Genomic DNA, 17,590 nt, shown 5'->3' on the forward strand with positions numbered 1-17,590 from the left:
TTTGAATACAGGTCTGAAGTCCAGAGAACTCAGCAGAACACCACATTAATTTGCAGAATATTAGGTTTTATTATTCTGTTCCCATCCTCAAGCACTCAGCCTGCCTTGGTTGGCACCTCAGGTTTTCCTTCTTTTCCTTTTTCAGAGGCCAACTGAGCTCACCTGAAGGGTTTGAGGAATGGGCAGGTCCTGAGGGAAGGGGTTTGGCACAGGGGAAAGGACATCACCCAATGCATTTGCAAGGGTAAAACACACTGCAGCCCAGGGGGGTCTGTGCAGTCCTGCAAGAAAAGCAGGTAACAGCTAATCCTCTAGGGCTCAAATTTGGGGGATAAGGAACTCCACACAGCCTTATTCTGAGAGAATAAACCATTTCACAGTTGTTCATGTAATAAAGGAATTTGATGAGGTTAACTGTTTAAACAAGTCCATGAGTAAGGACAGGAGGACTAGTTTCCTTCCAGGAAGCAACCTACTCATAGCCTTTCGTGGAAATCTCCAAATACTTGGGAATTAGTTGTTTTGCTGTATTAAGGCAAACTTCCTCATCCTTCCCCATGAATGTAGATCTCTACACACACTGAAATTGGAAAACATGCTACAATATAGCTAAACCTACAAACCATGCACAGTTTGTAGGTGAGGTTTTTACTCCTTTCCTGAACAGCCTCTGTCTGCCCACTGCAGCCATAAACAGTGTCAATCCCAGACGTTTGTGCAGTTATTTTCTCCTCTACAGTAACCTGAGTGCTCAAGTCAGAGTCAAGTAGCCTTGGAATGGCCTTGCAGCCACCAGGACAGATGTGACCAGTGTCAGGAGAGAATGAAAACATCTCCTACCCTCTGTTTTTTATTTAAGCAGATTTTAGCATCTTTAGCCAGACAGCAGCTACTTTAAAAGCAGCAGCACTATAAATATGATTCAAATGCAACTGGCCTTTCAGTCATTTTTCCCCTAAACAGAACACGTATCATATATTTAAAGGGAACAGACAAGGTGAAAAAACCTCTGTCTTCATGCTAAGAGCTGTTGTAGCCTTTTATCCTGAAGACCCAGCAACCCAGAAGAAAAATTAGAAAAAAAAAAAAAAAAAAAAAAAAAAGTGAATCTGTCAGCAGAACCGCTGGAAAATAGTTCCGATCTTTTCAGGAAAAGACAAAAATTTCTTTCACATTGAAAAAGTCAACTTGTTTGAGCTTCCATATTACACGAAGTTTTGTCCTTTTTGCCCGAATACAAGGTGGCTTAAAGCAAGCAAAGCTCTCCAAGGGAGCTGATACACTTGCCAAGGAAGCATCAACCCTGAGAGATGGCAACCCGGAGCAGCCCCAGGCAAACTGCACAGGTGCCATGCACAGGTCCCTGCTGAGCAGTGGGACCAGCACATAGCACTAGGAGAGCACCCCAATTTCACCCAGAGACACCCCACAAACAGAGGGAATCTGCTTGTCCACCCCTCAGTATCAAACATTACAAACAGAACAGTAACAGGAAACAAGCTTCTGTGATGGGTATGACAAAGCCCGCTATCAAAAACAAGAAATAACTGGAAAGCATCAGCTCCCTGCTTGCCAGGCCAGCCACTGACACCATCCTGCCTCCCATTAATCAGGAGGAAGTTAGTTAATATTTGAGTAGGCTATTACAGCTCAAGACAGAGGATCGAGTACACTGTGCCATGCTCTCAACTAGACTCCTTACAAAACAATTAAAACAAGATAAAGCTGAAGACAAATGCACAGCAAAGGCTGTACAGTGTTTTGGTGACAAATCATGGTATTTCAGGAAACAGCGAGTTCCCATCGTTTCGGCAGAGTAGAATTAAGCCATTAAATAAGCCCAGTTCTCTGCTAAGTCCCTGCCTCTGCTGAGTTCACACAGACTGTGTTGGCTCTCCTGGTCTCATCACCCAGCTCACCCCACTGGGTGCTTTCCACAGAGGAGACAGCTGTCTCAGGAGTGCTGGAAAGGCAGGAGGCCCCAGAAAAGCTCTTCCAAGTCACACCCTGGTGAAACACCAGCTTTTCTGACTGACATCAGAGCTGACACAGCTTGGTGTACCTGTCCCCCAGCCCAGCAGCCCCAAGCGTGGTGCTGTGCCCAGGATGTGACCCAGTGGGTGCCTGGGTTTTTAGCACCACAAGCATTTGACAACAGGGCCCAAGTGCAGCAGCACAGCAACTGCTGGACATTTGGGGCTTCCAGGCATTAATTTAAGCAAGCTCAACAACACACGAGAAGATGGAGACAGTTTTGAGAAGGAGGGCATATGAGATCTTTTCTGCCACCACGACTCTGGTAATAGCCTTAAAATCACAGCTGTATTTGAGGCTCATTTCAAAGCTCTGTATCTTGCCTGAAGTCTATTGAGCTGTTCTGCTTTCTGCTCCAGCTATTGATTACTGGGGTGGGTGGGGTGAGGGGAAACATGAGCAACTGCCTCCCAGCCACTTTTCAGTGATGCCACATCTCGTGACATCACGACTGTCTCCATGGTGACACAGCAACACAACTGAATTGAAACAGGAGGAGGCCAATTAGAACAAGAAAGCTCTTTTGTGGCTGGAACCATAGTAATTAGCAGAAATAAGGGAAGCCGTTATAAAAAAGACATGGTTGTAACAATAAAAAGCTTGCTTTTAGCTTGCTATGTGAGCCCCGAACCATATCTACACGTAAAATCCCTTCTAGACCAGGAAACCCATGGTATCACTAGCTGCATTCCCAGGTCCACAGAACGCTGAGCACAGCCTAGATCCAAGAGATCACTTTTCATCTCCCCTCATGTCGAGTTCTCCTCTCCACAGGAGCCTGCTCACATGCTCAGGAGGCTGCTCAGCCCTTGAGCTCCAGCAGAGCACCCAAGCTGAGGTGCCTTTCAGGCTGCCACAATTAGCACACACACGTGTGCGGGGGCACACACAAAAGAATCCAACCCCAGGCCAGCAATGCACAGTGACTCACAGCAGCTAAGGCTCCACCCTCAGGGATGAAGCACACTCGGGGTTTAGAATGGACGACATGAACAAAATCTGGACCCTCTAAATATCTACTCTCATTTGTTTTCAACCTTCAACTGAGAGACACATAGGAGCAATCTCATCCAGAGCCAGTAGCACCATGACAGTGCCAAGTCTGACTCCAGCTGATCCACATATCCCATCCTACAGCACAGGTTGATCGGGAAGCACTTGCTGCAGTCCCAGAGACAAGGCAGCTGCTCCATTGCTCCAGAGTGGCCAGAAGTAACACACAGCTCTAGGAATTCCCCAGGGAGAGCAGCTGCTGGGAGTGCTCCACAGTCAGGCTGTCAGCCTGAGGCACCTCCACTGTGGCCATGCATTCAACCCATTAAACACCAGTGACATGCCGTACACTCACCATGTTTTTATTTTCTCAATCGAGCCTAAAAGCTGCAGCAGGCAAGAACCAGCTGAGCACAAACTTCCCAAGAAAGGAAGCTTGAAGGTGTGAGGCACAGCACAAAGTCAGGGCAGCTGAAACAAGGAGAGCAGTAGCCAACAAAGCCACTCTGCACACACTGGAAGTTAAACCTCCACGGGTAATGCTGCCTCCCACAGCTCCTGGGAGCAGCCCTGTTGTGCTCCTCTCCTGCAATTCCACTGAAAGCAAGGCATTCAATGCTGCCAGGGCAGGCAGAGCACACAGGTCCCTGGTACTGGCACACTTCTAGCATGTGGAGGCAGGGCAGCAATCTGCTTGGCAGCTGCTTTGTGATAAAGGCACAGCTGCCCAAAACTGAGCCACCTTAGGAAAAAAAAAAAAAAAAGCTGAACAGCATCACACCATAAGAATTAGGAAAATTAGATTTAACAGGTGCTTTCAACAACCTCTGCAGAAGCATTTTTGGTCATAATCCATTCAAGTGAGAGTTTTTGTACACAACCCTTGCACCAGCCCCTGCATCCGTCAGGTGAGGTTATTTCACATGCAGCAGCAGAACCTGAGGTAAGGCACTAACAGTGACTTGGGCTCTTGCTGGGATTCACCATTAAAAATGAGCCATCCTGTGGCAAACGCCTGAGAAACGGGACAACGGGACTTCCTCGAGCCACTGTCACCTCTGACTACAGCTGGTTCAAAAAGAAGACACCTTTTGGCACACGGCTTCTGCAGAACTGCACCCGAGTGGCTCCAATTTCCAAATGGTGGAGACCCTTCAAGACCTTTGTGTTCATGTTTTAGTACATTCTGGACCCCGTGCTCCTGCTTTACCAGCTCCTTCACCCAGATCTGCAATCACATGCACCTGCTGCTGCACACACCATCAGCCACACCAGAGCATGTCTGCTAACAGAGCAAGAACCAGCACAGAACAGAAAACATGATTTTCTGTGTGAACCAGGCATTGCAGCAGTAAAAAAAGCCATCAGCTGCAGAAGGGAAAGAAACAGGCAGAGGCAGAAAAATGGCTTTGGAAATAACCAGCTTCTAAAGTTATTTTTAGAGCTGCCTCCCCCAACACCCAAGATACTCGGAGCCGTTCAAAAAAAACCACAAATCAAAGGTAAGCGCCCAGATAGCACTGCCAGGAGAAGGCAAACAGTGCTTCAAAGTAACTGCTGCCACCAGCAGCGATGGCTGGCCTGGTTCTGCTCCATTCAGGCAGCCTCCTTAGGCTGGGCTCTGCTTTGCTGTGCCACAGCGAGCTCAGGGCACCCAACCCACGCGTGCTGGGCACGGCAGATGGTGCCAGCCGGGCACGGCGACCTCTGGGTCTGAGCAGAGCCTGGACGGGGGAAAGGACAGCGCCTCCGTCCCCCTTGGAGAGCACACCGTAGTACAGAATGGATGAGATTGGACCTGTGACCGAACATCATCCTGTCGAGTAATCCACGGCTGAGGCCCCTGATCCTTCTCCCCAGGCTGAGCCCCGCAGCTGCTCCGGGTGCCCCATTCCCTTCCCTGGACAACGGGGGTGACAGCCTGGGGCTGTGTCCCTGCACGCTGACACAGCACAGGGCGCTCTCGGAGCGGCAGTCGGAGCTCACCCGGCCCCGGCCGCGCTGTGCCCCGGGCCCTGCGCGGCTCTCCGGGCCCCGCCGGCAGCCCCTCAGGAGCGGCCCGGCCCGGCCGGCGCTCACCTCGCCCTACGGCCCTGCTGCAAAGCGCGGCGGCCGCAAAGCGCGCCCGGGGCGGCGGGCAGGCAGCGCCCGGGGCCGCGGGGCCGAGCGGGAGCCACCCCCGGCCCCGGGACACCTCCCCCGGCCCGGCCCCGGGACACCCCCCCCGGCCCGGCCCCGGGACACCCCCCCCCGGCCCGGCCCCGGGACACCCCCCCCGGCCCGGCCCCGGGACACCCCCCCCGGCCCCGGGACACCCCCCCCGGCCCGGCCCCGGGACACCCCCCCCGGCCCGGCCCCGGGACACCCCTCCCTGCCCGGCCCCGGGACACCCCCCCCGGCCCGGCCCGCAGCGCCCGGGGCCGCCCCGCCCGCTCCCGCTGCGGCCCCCGGAGCAGCTACAGCTCTCCCTGCGGTGTTCGTGCACCCGTGGGAAACCCGCTCTAGGCCCGTCTCGCAGGCAGGCACTGGGCATCTCCCAGCTCCAGCTCACGGCTCCCGGGGCCCAGCTGGCTCCTGCTGTCACTGAATCACTTGGGCTGGAAAACATCTCCGAGACCACCGAATCCGATCTGTGATGTACCCTCACCTGGTCACCATCCCAGAGCAATGGGTGCCAGAGCCAGTCCTTCCCTGGCCTCCTCCAGGGCAGCCCTTCCAGTGCCTGACCACCCTTTCTGTGAAGAAAATCCTCCTAATGTCCAACCTAAACAGCTTAAGGACAGACAGTGTCCTCTCACCCTGTTGCTGGTTGCCAGGGAGCAGAAGCTGGTCCTTGGTCCCTGCCCTGCTGCCCTGAGGATGCCACTCAAGCCATTCTCCCTTTTATCTCTCAAGCCTGCACATTTCATCAGTCCTGATGCACTACAAAGAGGAATTAAAGCATCACACACATGAACACCCAAAATGCAGGGAACCCTTCTGGCTGGGCACACACAGGGAACATGTGACTGTCAGAGCTGTGTGTTCAGCAAACCCTCACACAGCTGTCACAGCGAGCAGCACTGACAGCAGCACCCACCTGGGCACGGTGACAGCAGCCACAGCTCCATCGGGCCTTTTGTCTGCCCTGCCCAAAGCCCCGATCGCCCCAGTCAGCCTGGTTCAGTGTTTGACTCGTGTGAGAACAGCTCCTGGCAGGGAGCAGGCCTTGGAGGGCTGCTCTGGCAGCGTCCCCTCAGCACCTGGGTGCTGTGCAGCACTCATCTCCAGCAGGGCCCTCAAAGGAGCAGCGATAAAAGTTAATGTGTGGCACCACACTGCGGGTAGGGCAGCAGCGAGGAGATTGCAGGGTGACAGCAACGCTGACACTGAACCTGTGCCAAGAACAAAGACCAACAGCAGCAGCACTGTGGCCAAGGCAACAGGCTGCTGGTGAGCAGGGCTCTGCTTCCCAGCATCCAGGATTCCCCGCTCAAGGCCCGGCGCTTGGCACGCTGCAAACCTGAGCATCACTGAAACCCAATACTTCGGAAATAAAGTAGCTGCTTTGTCCAGAACCAGCTGCTCAGGAGGTGCGAGCACTGCCCAACACCCTTGTACTTCCAAGAGATCAGACTAAACACCGTTTCAGGCACTGGGAGAAGTTTTCCAGCTCCATTCCACCTGTATCCATCTCCCCAAAGCCACCTCCTCCCCAGGAAAGTTCCAGGCTGTACAAGGCCGGGCATTACAGTAGCTCTGCACTGCCAGGGAGCTTGCAGCAGTGCTGAGAGGCCAGAATTCCCAGTCTGGGCCTGCTGCTGGAGTGGCAGCTCGGACTGGCAGCACTGGCAGCTGCTCAACGGAGCGCACCAAAGCCTGGAAGAGTTCCTGCACAGAAATGCAGTGACTCGGGACCCCACGTTTGGGGCATGCTAAGGGACTGAAAAGCCTCAGGGTTCAAACAAGGGAAAGGAGGGATCCCAGCACAGTAGCCACTCCAGTGACCTGAGAGCCCTGCCACGGCCCATGAGCTGTCCCGCACACGCTGTTCTCCACAGAGCAGCACTGACCAGGCTGGCAGCCAAGCACGGACACGGCTCCTAATGAGGGCCTCCAGGAGGGCCCAGGCACTCCATCAGGGACAACCCCACAGCAGCCTTTGGGACACCTTCTCTGGCTTCAGATGCAGGCAGCTGGCTTATGTGTTAAGGCCTAAGAGGGATGCAGCATCCACACTTCAACTTCCCAACTTTAGCTTCTAATTCAATGCAGCTGTAGATATGCCCACTCTGGATAAGAAGTTTAGGTTGGGAGATCTCTCCTGCACACAGCAGATGCCTGGCTGGGCCCTGTTCAGGTGGATCTCAACCACTCCCAGAATAGAAACAAAACAAGACAAATAATACTTAGAAGTTTGACTAATCTTATGAAAACAACTTGTAATAAAAATTCCCTTTCATGAACTCTTAAATAGCTTTCATCAAACATCACCTTGCACTATGACAGCACATCAGCAGAAAGGCATAAGCAACTTCTGATCTCCACTTTAATTCCAGCTCTGACAGACCAGCACCACAGGTAAGAATTTACCTTTGAAACATTCACCACTCAAGTTTCTTGGTCAAACTTCAAACTGGAGACACAAAGCAGTAACTTAAGCTTTGATCTCTTGGAAGTAGGTTCAGAAAAGATTTTCACTGCAGTGAAACCTGGATGTCTTAATGAAGAGTACTAAATGGGATACACAAGACTGACTATCAACACACCCTTGATGTAAATACTCGTGCTCAGGTTTCAAACTCATGCACATTCACTGTTTCAAGTACTGCTGTCTGATGCACCAAGCTACAGCCTGGCTCGGGTGAGTCCCCTTAGAGACTGGTTTCATGTTCTTGGTGTTCCCAGAGAAACTGACAAACTTCACCCCTCCCCCAGACCCAGCAGAGCAGTGGGGATAACCCAGTTCTGCATGCACTGTCTGCTCAGGTGATGCTGCAGCACCTGTGTGTGCATCAAGCACCCTGCCTGTGTCCCAGCAGGTGCACGTGCCCCTCTGCCTTTACTGGCAATTCACACTGCAAGACTAAGCTCAGCACCAAGAAGGGGAGGAGGAGAGAATCAGAACTCAGCTGTCTTCCTAGATGTACAGAAATTTGGGAAGAGGCCTGGCAGTGCATAACCCACAGCCCTGTCCTCTAGAGAAATGGAGCAGTCTCCAGTCCTGAGGGACCATTAACTCCCCCAGCAATGCTTGTCACCTTCTGTGATAGCGGACTAGCAGCCACATTGAGCTATGTAAACACTGGGACTGCCCTACCTAATGCTGCCCATTTAATTAGAGACTAGACTCACGTGGGCAGATGGATCTGAGCACTAACCTCACTGTTTTCAGTGAAAATCACAAATAGTTTTGCAGTGGTGCCTTTTGCATTCACCAGCCAGACCCTGGCAGAGCAGAAGTTGCTTCCTCTTGCTTCTCCAGGGGACGGAAGGCTGTTACTTAATGCACCGATCTGCACCAAAGGGCCAGCAATTAATTAATTCTGCAAGGCAAATTGAAGTGGACAGAATTCCTAAATATTTTCTCCTCTCCTAAACTGGCCCATCTACAAATAGTTTAACTTTTGCCCGTTTAAAGGCAGCTTATGTTAAACCCTGGTGTCATTCTGCACCACACTACTTCTCTCCAGGTGGGAGACCAGGAGAGAAGGGAAAGAAATTCATTTTTCCATAAGCTCTTCTGGAGAGACCCGAATTCACCATTCCCAACTCCAGCCTTCACAGAACTTTATCCAGCGCCTGAACTCTAATCGCCTTTCACAGCAAACAGCAATCATACTTAGCACTGCTCCCCTCCCTTTTAAATCTGCTCTGATAGAAAACACACTGACAACTTTTCACTGCAGAAATTACAGGGGATTTTTCTTGAACAAGGCCACCCGCCTGCACAGCCTTAATCCTTCCAACTCACATATGTCCCTGTAACTTGCACTGCTCTGAATCCAATTATACCTCCTCAATCCACTAAAAAATATTTGAGGCTGTTGTGCAGGTTGCACAGAGCAGGAGTATCAGCTGAAGAGGTACAACCAGGCCCTGCTGTACTGTGGCTCTGCAGGCTCCCCTCTGCAGGTGTGCGTGAAGTGGGTTATGAGAAAAATTAAAGTGTCACAGTGACTTTCATGCAGTCCAGTGACTGGCTCATTCCAGACCATCCCAATCTGGGCTCAAACAACAAGAAAATCCATACAGGAGACAAGAACTGACACACAGCTGTTTGTAAATGCCGGGCCATCGTTAGTTACCCGTTAAAAGCTTTCACAGTTCTCTTGCTCTGGCAGCATGCACAGCCAGGAACGCGCTCACAGAGCAGCAGGACTGCCGTGCATCAGGCTGGAGCAGCAGAATAACCGTGAGCTCAGCAGTCAGAAGTGTCCACAAATCCAAACTGCACACACAGATCAAGCACCCAACCACTACACACAGAGCTGGGACCAAAACAAGCTGACAGTGTGTGCTGGGACACCGGCTACATCTCCACACAGGGACCTGTGGGGCCCCCAGCACACTGTTCTTTGCCAGATCCCACTGGATTGTACAGCCAGACAACCCACACTCCACAGAAACCAAGTTCTTCCCTTATCACCTTTGCTGCCCTGGGTCTCCTTGTCCTTTCCAGGCTGGCACAGTGCACAGCAGTTATACTGTAGCACTTCCAGGGCCACACTACAGATCCTGGGGCCCTCAGCTACACCCCAAAGTTACACTGCCACGACAGTAGTGGGACAAAGCAGCAAACTAGATGCAAAATTAGCATGTGGCAGTTTGGCATTTGCACCTTAAAGATGAGTTTTTAGGTTTTCCACACCTGCCAACAACAGATAAATTCAGCAGATAACCCTCCTCCAAATATCTGGGTGCAGACACACAGCAATACTTATCTGAAAGCCAAACAGACTGAATTTGATCAATAGTTACAATTTTCTCCATGTCTTCAAGAACATGTAACTTCACAGCACCAAATGCCTGTTGGAAGAGCAATTACCAGCAAAGTAATTTGGACCCTCTGGAATCAAGTCTGCCAACTTACACGACTTGGCAATCTGGCTTGTTATCATCCCACATGATTGGAATTTATTTTAGGATTCAATGCCACATGCTGTGGGGTTTTTTTTCTTCCTCCCTTTTCTTCTTTTCCTCCCCCAAGTGACAAGCTACAGCCTAGAATTCAGAGGTCCTAATTCCATTCTCATCTCAAAGACATTTCCCGCACACCCTGGGGTCAAGGTCTTTGAAGAATATTAGTCCTACTAACAGCATCCTGCAAACAATCCGACTTTTTGAGCCTCTCAATCAAGACTGGAGTAGAAATTAAGAGCTACATCTACTGACTACTCACAACCAACCGCAACATCCTCACCGTCCTGCAAAGCACACTAAAGCCGGGTTGCACCTGCGGTTAAATCTCGAGGGGTTCAGCCTCAACTCCTGCACACGGCGGGCAGCTCGAGGCTGGGCTGCCACACCAGGCACCTTCAGCCAGGACCTGTTCTCCCAGGCTAAAAAAAGAGACTTTTCAGAGCCAGCTCTGGCCGGGAGGTGCCAGTTCGCTGCGCTGCGAAATGTCAGCCTTCAGCTCCGTGCCTCGCCCAGACAATTCCCTTTTCTTCTCCAGGGGAGGAAGAATCCGAACGCCTGTCCAAAGAAAGGGCCCGTGTCCTCCGGCGGGGAACGCATTTCGTGAAGCGCCGCTTCCCTCCCTGCGGCACCCAGAGACTCCGTGACGGCCTGAAGCACCGGGCCGGGCACCGGCCTGACCCCGCGCGGCCCCCGGGGACGGATACAGCGGGGCTGGCACCGGGCAGCGCCCACCCCCGCCCGGGCCCGGCTCCCCGCGGCGCAGGCGGCATGCGGGGGAGGAGGATGGAGCGGCTCCCACAGCCCAGCCCAGCCCGGAGCCGAGCGGGGCGGCCTCGGCGCTCCCACGGAGGCCCGGGACGCGCGTGGGAAGCGGAAGGGGCGGCGGGCCCGGCAAGCGGCGGAGCAGCGGCAGCAGCGAGGGAAGGAGGGAGGGAGGGGGCGGCACCCCCGCCCGCAGCCATGCAGGGCCCGGCTCGGCGCCCCGCTCGCGCGGTCACTCACATTGCCTGAGGAGCTCCAGACACAAAGCCATGGGAGACACAAAGAGGGGCGGAGGGGACCGGAGAGACCGGGGGGGCGCGGGGCGAGGGCGCTCGGCCCGGCCTGGGTCCCGCGGAGGGGAGGAAGAGGAGGACGAGCCGCCGGCGGGGCCGCTCCGGCTGCTCGTTCGGCCGCCGTTGGAGAAGGGAGGAGACGCGCGGAGCCGCCACCGCACTCACCGCGCCCACCCGCCGCTCCGGCCGCGCGCCCGGGCGGGGCCGCGCATTAAACGGCCGCCCCGCCCCGGGCCCGCCCCGCGCCCGGGCACCGGCACCGCCCCGGGCCCGCCCCGCGCCCGGGCACCGGCACCGCCCCGGGCCCGCCCCGCGCCCGGGCACCGGCACCGCCCCGGGCCCGCCCCGCGCCCGGGCACCGGCACCGCCCCGGGCCCGCCCCGCCGCGCTCCCACGGCCACGCGGGTCCCTCCGCCCCGCCGGACACGCGGCGGGACCCTCGGGACCCCCGGCACTACCGAGAGGGCACACGGGCGGCGGCGGCCGCTGCCTCAGCGCCGCTGCCGCGGGGGAGCCAAGCGCTGCTGAACAAAGCGGGCGTCGCTCCCACCCCACGCGGGAGCTTTGTCTCCTTGTCGCGGCAGCCGCGATGACATCTTCCCCAGCGCGGCCGCGGTCCCACCCACGTGCAAACGCGGGTTTGGCTGAAAGAGCCGTCCCGTTTCTCCCCGCTCGCTCCGGCCGCTCCAGCCCCCGAGCGGGCGCGGTAGGACCCCCGTGGGCGGCGGGTGCAGGGGCGCAGCGCTGCCGCCACGCACCTCCTGCAGCATCGCCGAGAGGAACCCTCCGGGGCAGAGGGATGTACATGGAAAAGGAACAAGTGGGACGAGGAGGTTTCCCTTGTGGGTGTTTTCCCCTGGTCCCAGATTTGCTGGTGGAGTTCTGCCCCGCTGGGCATGGGGAGAGGGAGCGGAGGTTCAGCGGGTGCGGGCGGTGAGCTGGGGCTGTGTTTTGTGCCTCCCCTAGGGCTGCTAGAGCAGGGCTGATGGAGGATAGAGGTGTGGAGGGGAGCAGGGCTGGCACAGCGTGCGGGCTGCGGGAAGAACCTGCTGGGCAGAGCCACCCCAGGGTCTGCGCCCTGGGCACAGCCACGCCGGGTGCTGCAGGAGCATCCAGCTCTATCCCTCAGATCCTGCACTGACACACGGAGCTGATGAGCACAAGGCTCCTCTGGACCGGGGCTGAAGTCAGCTCTGCGAGGCCGGAGTCGCTTCTGTGTGGCATCTGACCGAGACGGGCAGCGGGTGCCCGCCAGCCCAGCGTGGTGCGGGCACTGGCGGTGCTGGGCCCTGGGCAGGGCCGTGGCCGTGCGAGCCCCGGTGCTGCCGCGTGGCCCCTGCCAGCAGAACGTGTGCTGCCCCTGCCCCTCGCTGCTACCATCACTCTTGGTGCTGGGATTTATTGATGGCTCGCTCGGCTCCCAGCACTCGGAGAAGGGCTGGTCTGCAGCAGGGAGCGATCAAAGCGCCGTGGGAAACAGCGCGCTGAGCTCAAATGCTGCCGGCTCCGCAGGCAGGACCCAGCCGCCGCCGCCGCCCTCGGCATTCAGCAAAAGAATCGCTGCGGATTTGCTGCTTCCGCTCTTGGAAGCAGCAGCACAATGGGGCTGAAGGAGAATTTGGTCACAGAGTCAGCCCTGAGCCTTGGGACCCTCAGCCTAGGGCCTCCCCACTCCGCTGTCTACCAAGGGAAAAAGGAAACTTGTTTTCAGTTCAGGGTTTCCCAGGTAGCTCTGAATTGCTAATCTCTTCCTGAACCCTCAGAAATACCCAGGTTATGGCTCAGTAGATGGAAAAGATAATGGGAAAGCATGAAGGAGAAGAAATGCAACCCAAACCAAGACATACACAGAGAAACCCTCATTTGCCTGCACTGTCTGACATCCTGAAAATGCTCCAGGCTGTTTTCAGAGCCTCACTCAACCCCACCCAGCCCTGCTCTCCTGGCACATGTGTGTCTGTCTCAGCTAAGGCTGTCCTTGGTTGCTGCCGGGACTTCCCCAGCGATGGCACAAGCCCTGTGGCTATGGGGAGCCACAGAGGGGCTGAGCATCACCAGCAGAGGGGACACAAAGGGGCACCTGTGACTGACTGGTGTCAGGGCAGCTCTGTGCCCACCTGGGTCACAAGGATGGCCAGCACATGGGGATCCCACCAGGCCCCTTGGCTTGAGGAGAGACCTCAGGAGTCTGGGTACTTGGCACACTGCCCTCCAGCCAGCTCTCTTCACGGGCAGAGCACAACACTGTGCACGGACTCCCAGTGCCACCCTCCCAGAGACTCTGAGTAAGTTGAGGCACCCCTTGGTGCTTTGGCTTCTCCTCTCCCACGAGGACAGCACCAACTCCCTTTGTCTTTCTGACCATGTCAGCAAAGGGAAATGCTGGCAGCTGCCTTTGTTTCTACTTCTTTGTAGATGGTCCCTGCTGGGAGAAGGCAGGCTGGGCCAGGACCTTGGAGCTGCGCTCATCTCCCTTGTCTGTGCCAGCACAGCATCCCACAGTGTGGCTGCAGCTCCCCCCTTCCCAGGGACCTGGGCATTTCTGTGGGCTCAAACCCATTGCAGCTGGTTCTGCGTGCCAGCCATGTGCCTGCAGCAGGCAGCGAGCTCACAGCCAGGTGCTGCCCATGGAAGTGCTGAAACCTGGCAGCAAAGAGCACCAGGCACATAAAGACAGGGATGGTTTGGATTTGGGGGTGGAGCAGAGAGCAGGGCTGTGGCCATGGCATGGCTTCCGGGGGAAAAGGGAGCGCTGGCTGGGCACAGGGCGGTGGTGGAGCTTCCATAATAACAAGGGAAAGATCAGAGGTGAAAAATGAATTGGCAAATGTGGACAGAAACAGCTGTCATGAATTTCTTTTTGTCCCACAGACACGTGAATACATCACAGAACGTGTGTACGTGCCCTTTTTTCCTCTGCAAACACTGATGGAGCATGCAACAGAAATCTTTCCCTGGCACACACACACACATACACACACGCTCTCCCTCTAATCCCTTTCCTGCTTGTATGTCAGAGAAAGCTATTTCTGGAACGCGAAATCTAGGTCAAAAAGAAGGAGAAAATCTGAAGGGAATGATAGCAGTCCCTCCCAAAGGCCGTGTGGGGTCAGCTCAGGCCGATGGGATTAGCGAGGGGCCACAGTGGTGCTTCACCCCCCGGCTCAGCAATGGCTCCTGGCCTGGTGTGAGCTCCCTGTGCCTTCCTATCGCTGCTGCTTCCCCGCACAGGAGAGAAGGCCATGACAGCCAAGAGGAGTGCAACAGAAATGGCCTGCCTACACAGAGACCGGGATCACGGCACACAGAGGAGGAGAAGGAGGAGGAAGATACACGACTTTCCCAGAAGCCGTGGAAACTCGTCCCACGGTGAGCCAGCCCTTGGTGGTGCAGGCACTTTGTCCTTCCTCCTAAGCACAGCCCTGCAAGAGCATCAATGCCAGGGGACTTTGTGCCTTCCCCCAGCACAGCCATGGGCCCAGAAGCCAGCTCTCTAATTTAGTCATAAACAGGGAAACAAAAGCAGTACAAAGAAGACAGGAAGCAGGTGGGACACAGAGGGCAGTTGTTCTATCCCGACCTTTGGGAGTATCTCTCCCAGGTAGTGCTCTCCTGCCCAGCCTGGGCTTGGAAAAGTTCTGGTATATGGAGGGCACAAGGTGTGTGCAGCCCTGGCCTCCCTGCAAGAGATCTGGACACAGGATAAGAAGCTGGACACCTGAGCTTTTCGGGAACAGGCTGCTGAATCCCAGGGCAGGATGCTCTGAGCAAGGGTGATGTTACCAGACGGCACAAGGAGGACTGGGAAGAGCTCGAGTAGAACTGGCTTGGTGTGAGCTTTCCCTGCTGTATTTGCTTGCTCACCTCTGCTTTCCTGTTTCCCCTGGACATCAAATACTCTGCTCTGCATTGCAAGCAGTCTATTAAACAAGCAATTCCCAGAGCTGCCTCTAATAAGCAGGAGCAGGGGCTGGGGAGCCCTTTGTGGTGCTGGGAGCAGGCTCGGCTGTCACTGCATGCCTGGCAATTAGAGGAATAGGTTCCACTGGGGCTTTTGAGTCTCCAGCTGTGCAAGGCATAAAGCTTTGTTTAAGGCTGATCAAGGGCAGCTCATCATCTGTCTCGCTGGCTGTCAAACGGGAGCTAATTGCCTTGTAACGTGCCAGTGACACAGGCATTAGTGGGAGGAACTGGCGTGGCAGGGGCGTGACAGCTGTCAGGGCGCTCCCCCGTGCTCCCCACACACCCCGCATGGAGCTCGCTGCCCCTCCTCCTGCCCTCTGACAGTGCCCGAGTCCCTCTGCTTCAGCACCCAACCCCCACATGGCCTTCAAGGAACAAGAAACCTGTGCTGGCCCCGGAACTGCTGCTGCTGGTGCCTCTTTAGGATGTGTCCCTACACAGACAAAAGCACCATGGTCCCCCTTCCTCTGGGCTGGTGCATGGATGCTGGATGAAGAAAGATGTCCTTGGGATGTGTCTGGGTCAGGGCTCTTAAGGGTGTCATCCCAGAGCCCTGCGTGGAGCAGACGCTGTGAGTGACCATTACATCTGCAGGTGACAGTGCACCCACTTCTCCCCAGGTGTCCAGGCTGATGCCACCAAGCTGGCACCTGCTGCTCAGGAGGCCCCTTTCCTACACCACCAGCCACTTAGAGCCTCAGGGATGCACAGAAAAGGCCCAGGGGGTGCTGGCTGACAGCAGATGAACATGAGCCCAGGTGGGCAAGAGGCCAATGACACCTGGCCTGTACCGGCCATGGTGTGGCAGCAGGACCAGGGCAGTGACTGTGCCCTGTGCTGGGCACTGGTGAGGCACCTCAAGTGCTGTGTCCATTTGGGCCCCTTGTGACAAGAAAGACATTGAGGGGCTGGAGCATGTCCAGGGAAGGAAACGGAGATGGGGAAGAGGCTGGAGCACCAGGAGGAAGCTGAGGGGCTCAGCCTGCAATAAAGGAGGCTCAGGGGGGACCTCTCTCTACAACTCCCTGACAGGAGGGTGCAGCCAGGTGGGGATCAGGCTCTTCTCCCAGGTAACAAGTGGCAGGATGAGAGGAAATGGTCTCAAGATGCACCAGGAGGGGTTTAGATTGGATATTAGGGAAAACTCTTAATGGAAAGGGTGCTCAGGCACCGGCACAGGCTGCCTAGGGCAGTGATGGAGTCACCATCTATGGGAAGTGTTCAAAAAACTTGTGGATATGGCACTTGGGGCCATGGGTTAGTGGTGGGCTTGGCAGTGCTGGGTTAATGGTAGGACTCAATGATCCTAGAGGTCTTTTCCAATCAAAATAATTCCATGATTTGCAAGGGAACTGAGTCCAGATGGCTGATTAGAGGTGTGAGTGCTGTCCAGATGTGTCTCCTGCCTCCCACATCCTGTGCATGCACAACCACAGATGCTCCCCTCTGCTCCTCAATCCTCCACCAAAACTCTTTCCCTCCCCAAGGCCCAGCAGCCAACGTGAAGGGCTGGGGTATGCTCTGGGAACCAGCAGAACTGTGCTGGGTTATGTCAGAGAGAGGTAGCACCCAGGCATTTTGGAAGCCCCCTCTGTGCTGTGCCTGCTGCTGCTGCCCGGTGTCAGCCTGGACCTGTGGCAGCACTGAGCTCAGCAGCACTGAGCCAGCAAGGAGAGGGCTGTGGGACAGGGGGAGCCAGGTGGGAGGAGTGTGGGACAGAACAGAGGAGACAGGGTGGCAGGAAGGAGGGACAGGGCTGAGCAAACAGCCCATCCCTCCCAGGGATGTCCTCCAGTTCCTGCCTCATCCTGTGGACCTTGACTGGGTCCACAGCTCTGCAGCTCTGGCTCTGCAGCTCAGACCACTGAAGGGAGATGTTCCATGCCCATATTCCTGGGGAGGAAGGCCTGCAGCCAGGCAGGAAGGCTGCAGTGTCTCCTCCCCATTCCCCACTCTACCCAGAGCTGGGATGTGCTGTCTCCCACTGACATCCCATCCCATCCCATCCCATCCCATCCCATCCCATCCCATCCCACCCCATCCCATCCCATCCTACCCTAGTGCTGTAGCAGCTTTGCCCACAGCAGATGAGCTGAGGGTGCTCTGAACCTCCCTTGGTGCCAGAGCTGGTGCTGAGAGTCACCGTTCTGCTGGGCCTGACCATGGGGATGGGATGTGCTGCCTCCAGAGACAGCCCTGGGGGGGTTCTGCATTCCTCCTGCCTGCTCTGGCATCGCCTTGCACCATGAACAGGCACCACCATGTTCAGGAACACCAAGGTATCACCTTTGCTAACCAGTTCCCAAAATTATCCCCAGGATGGGACCTGTCAGCTCCTCACATCTTGTGCTACACCTAAGCCCCACCTGGAGCACCAGGGCTGGCCAGAGCCGGGAAGGGAACAGGTTGCCTTGGAGAAAATG

General features: G+C 55.7%; 1 protein-coding gene across 12 annotated transcripts in view; it reads right to left on the minus strand.

Annotated features, from left to right (window-relative positions):
- Positions 1-17,590, minus strand: part of DLGAP4 (DLG associated protein 4) — a 149,634-nt gene that overhangs the window by 29,599 nt on the left and 102,445 nt on the right. For 2 of the 12 annotated variants that reach the window (XM_068208228.1, XM_068208226.1), the window contains exon 1: positions 11,152-11,337. The exons of 8 other annotated variants lie outside the window; for them this stretch is intronic. Coding sequence is in view for 1 of the 4 variants with exons in the window: in XM_068208224.1 (XP_068064325.1) it covers positions 11,152-11,182 (31 nt within the window). In the remaining 3 variants the exon portion in view is untranslated. 2 more of the 12 variants (XM_068208227.1, XM_068208224.1) reach the window with 2 other exon arrangements.

The sequence above is a fragment of the Anomalospiza imberbis genome, chromosome 17 (genome assembly GCF_031753505.1).
Source record: "Anomalospiza imberbis isolate Cuckoo-Finch-1a 21T00152 chromosome 17, ASM3175350v1, whole genome shotgun sequence".
NCBI lineage: Eukaryota > Metazoa > Chordata > Aves > Passeriformes > Viduidae > Anomalospiza > Anomalospiza imberbis.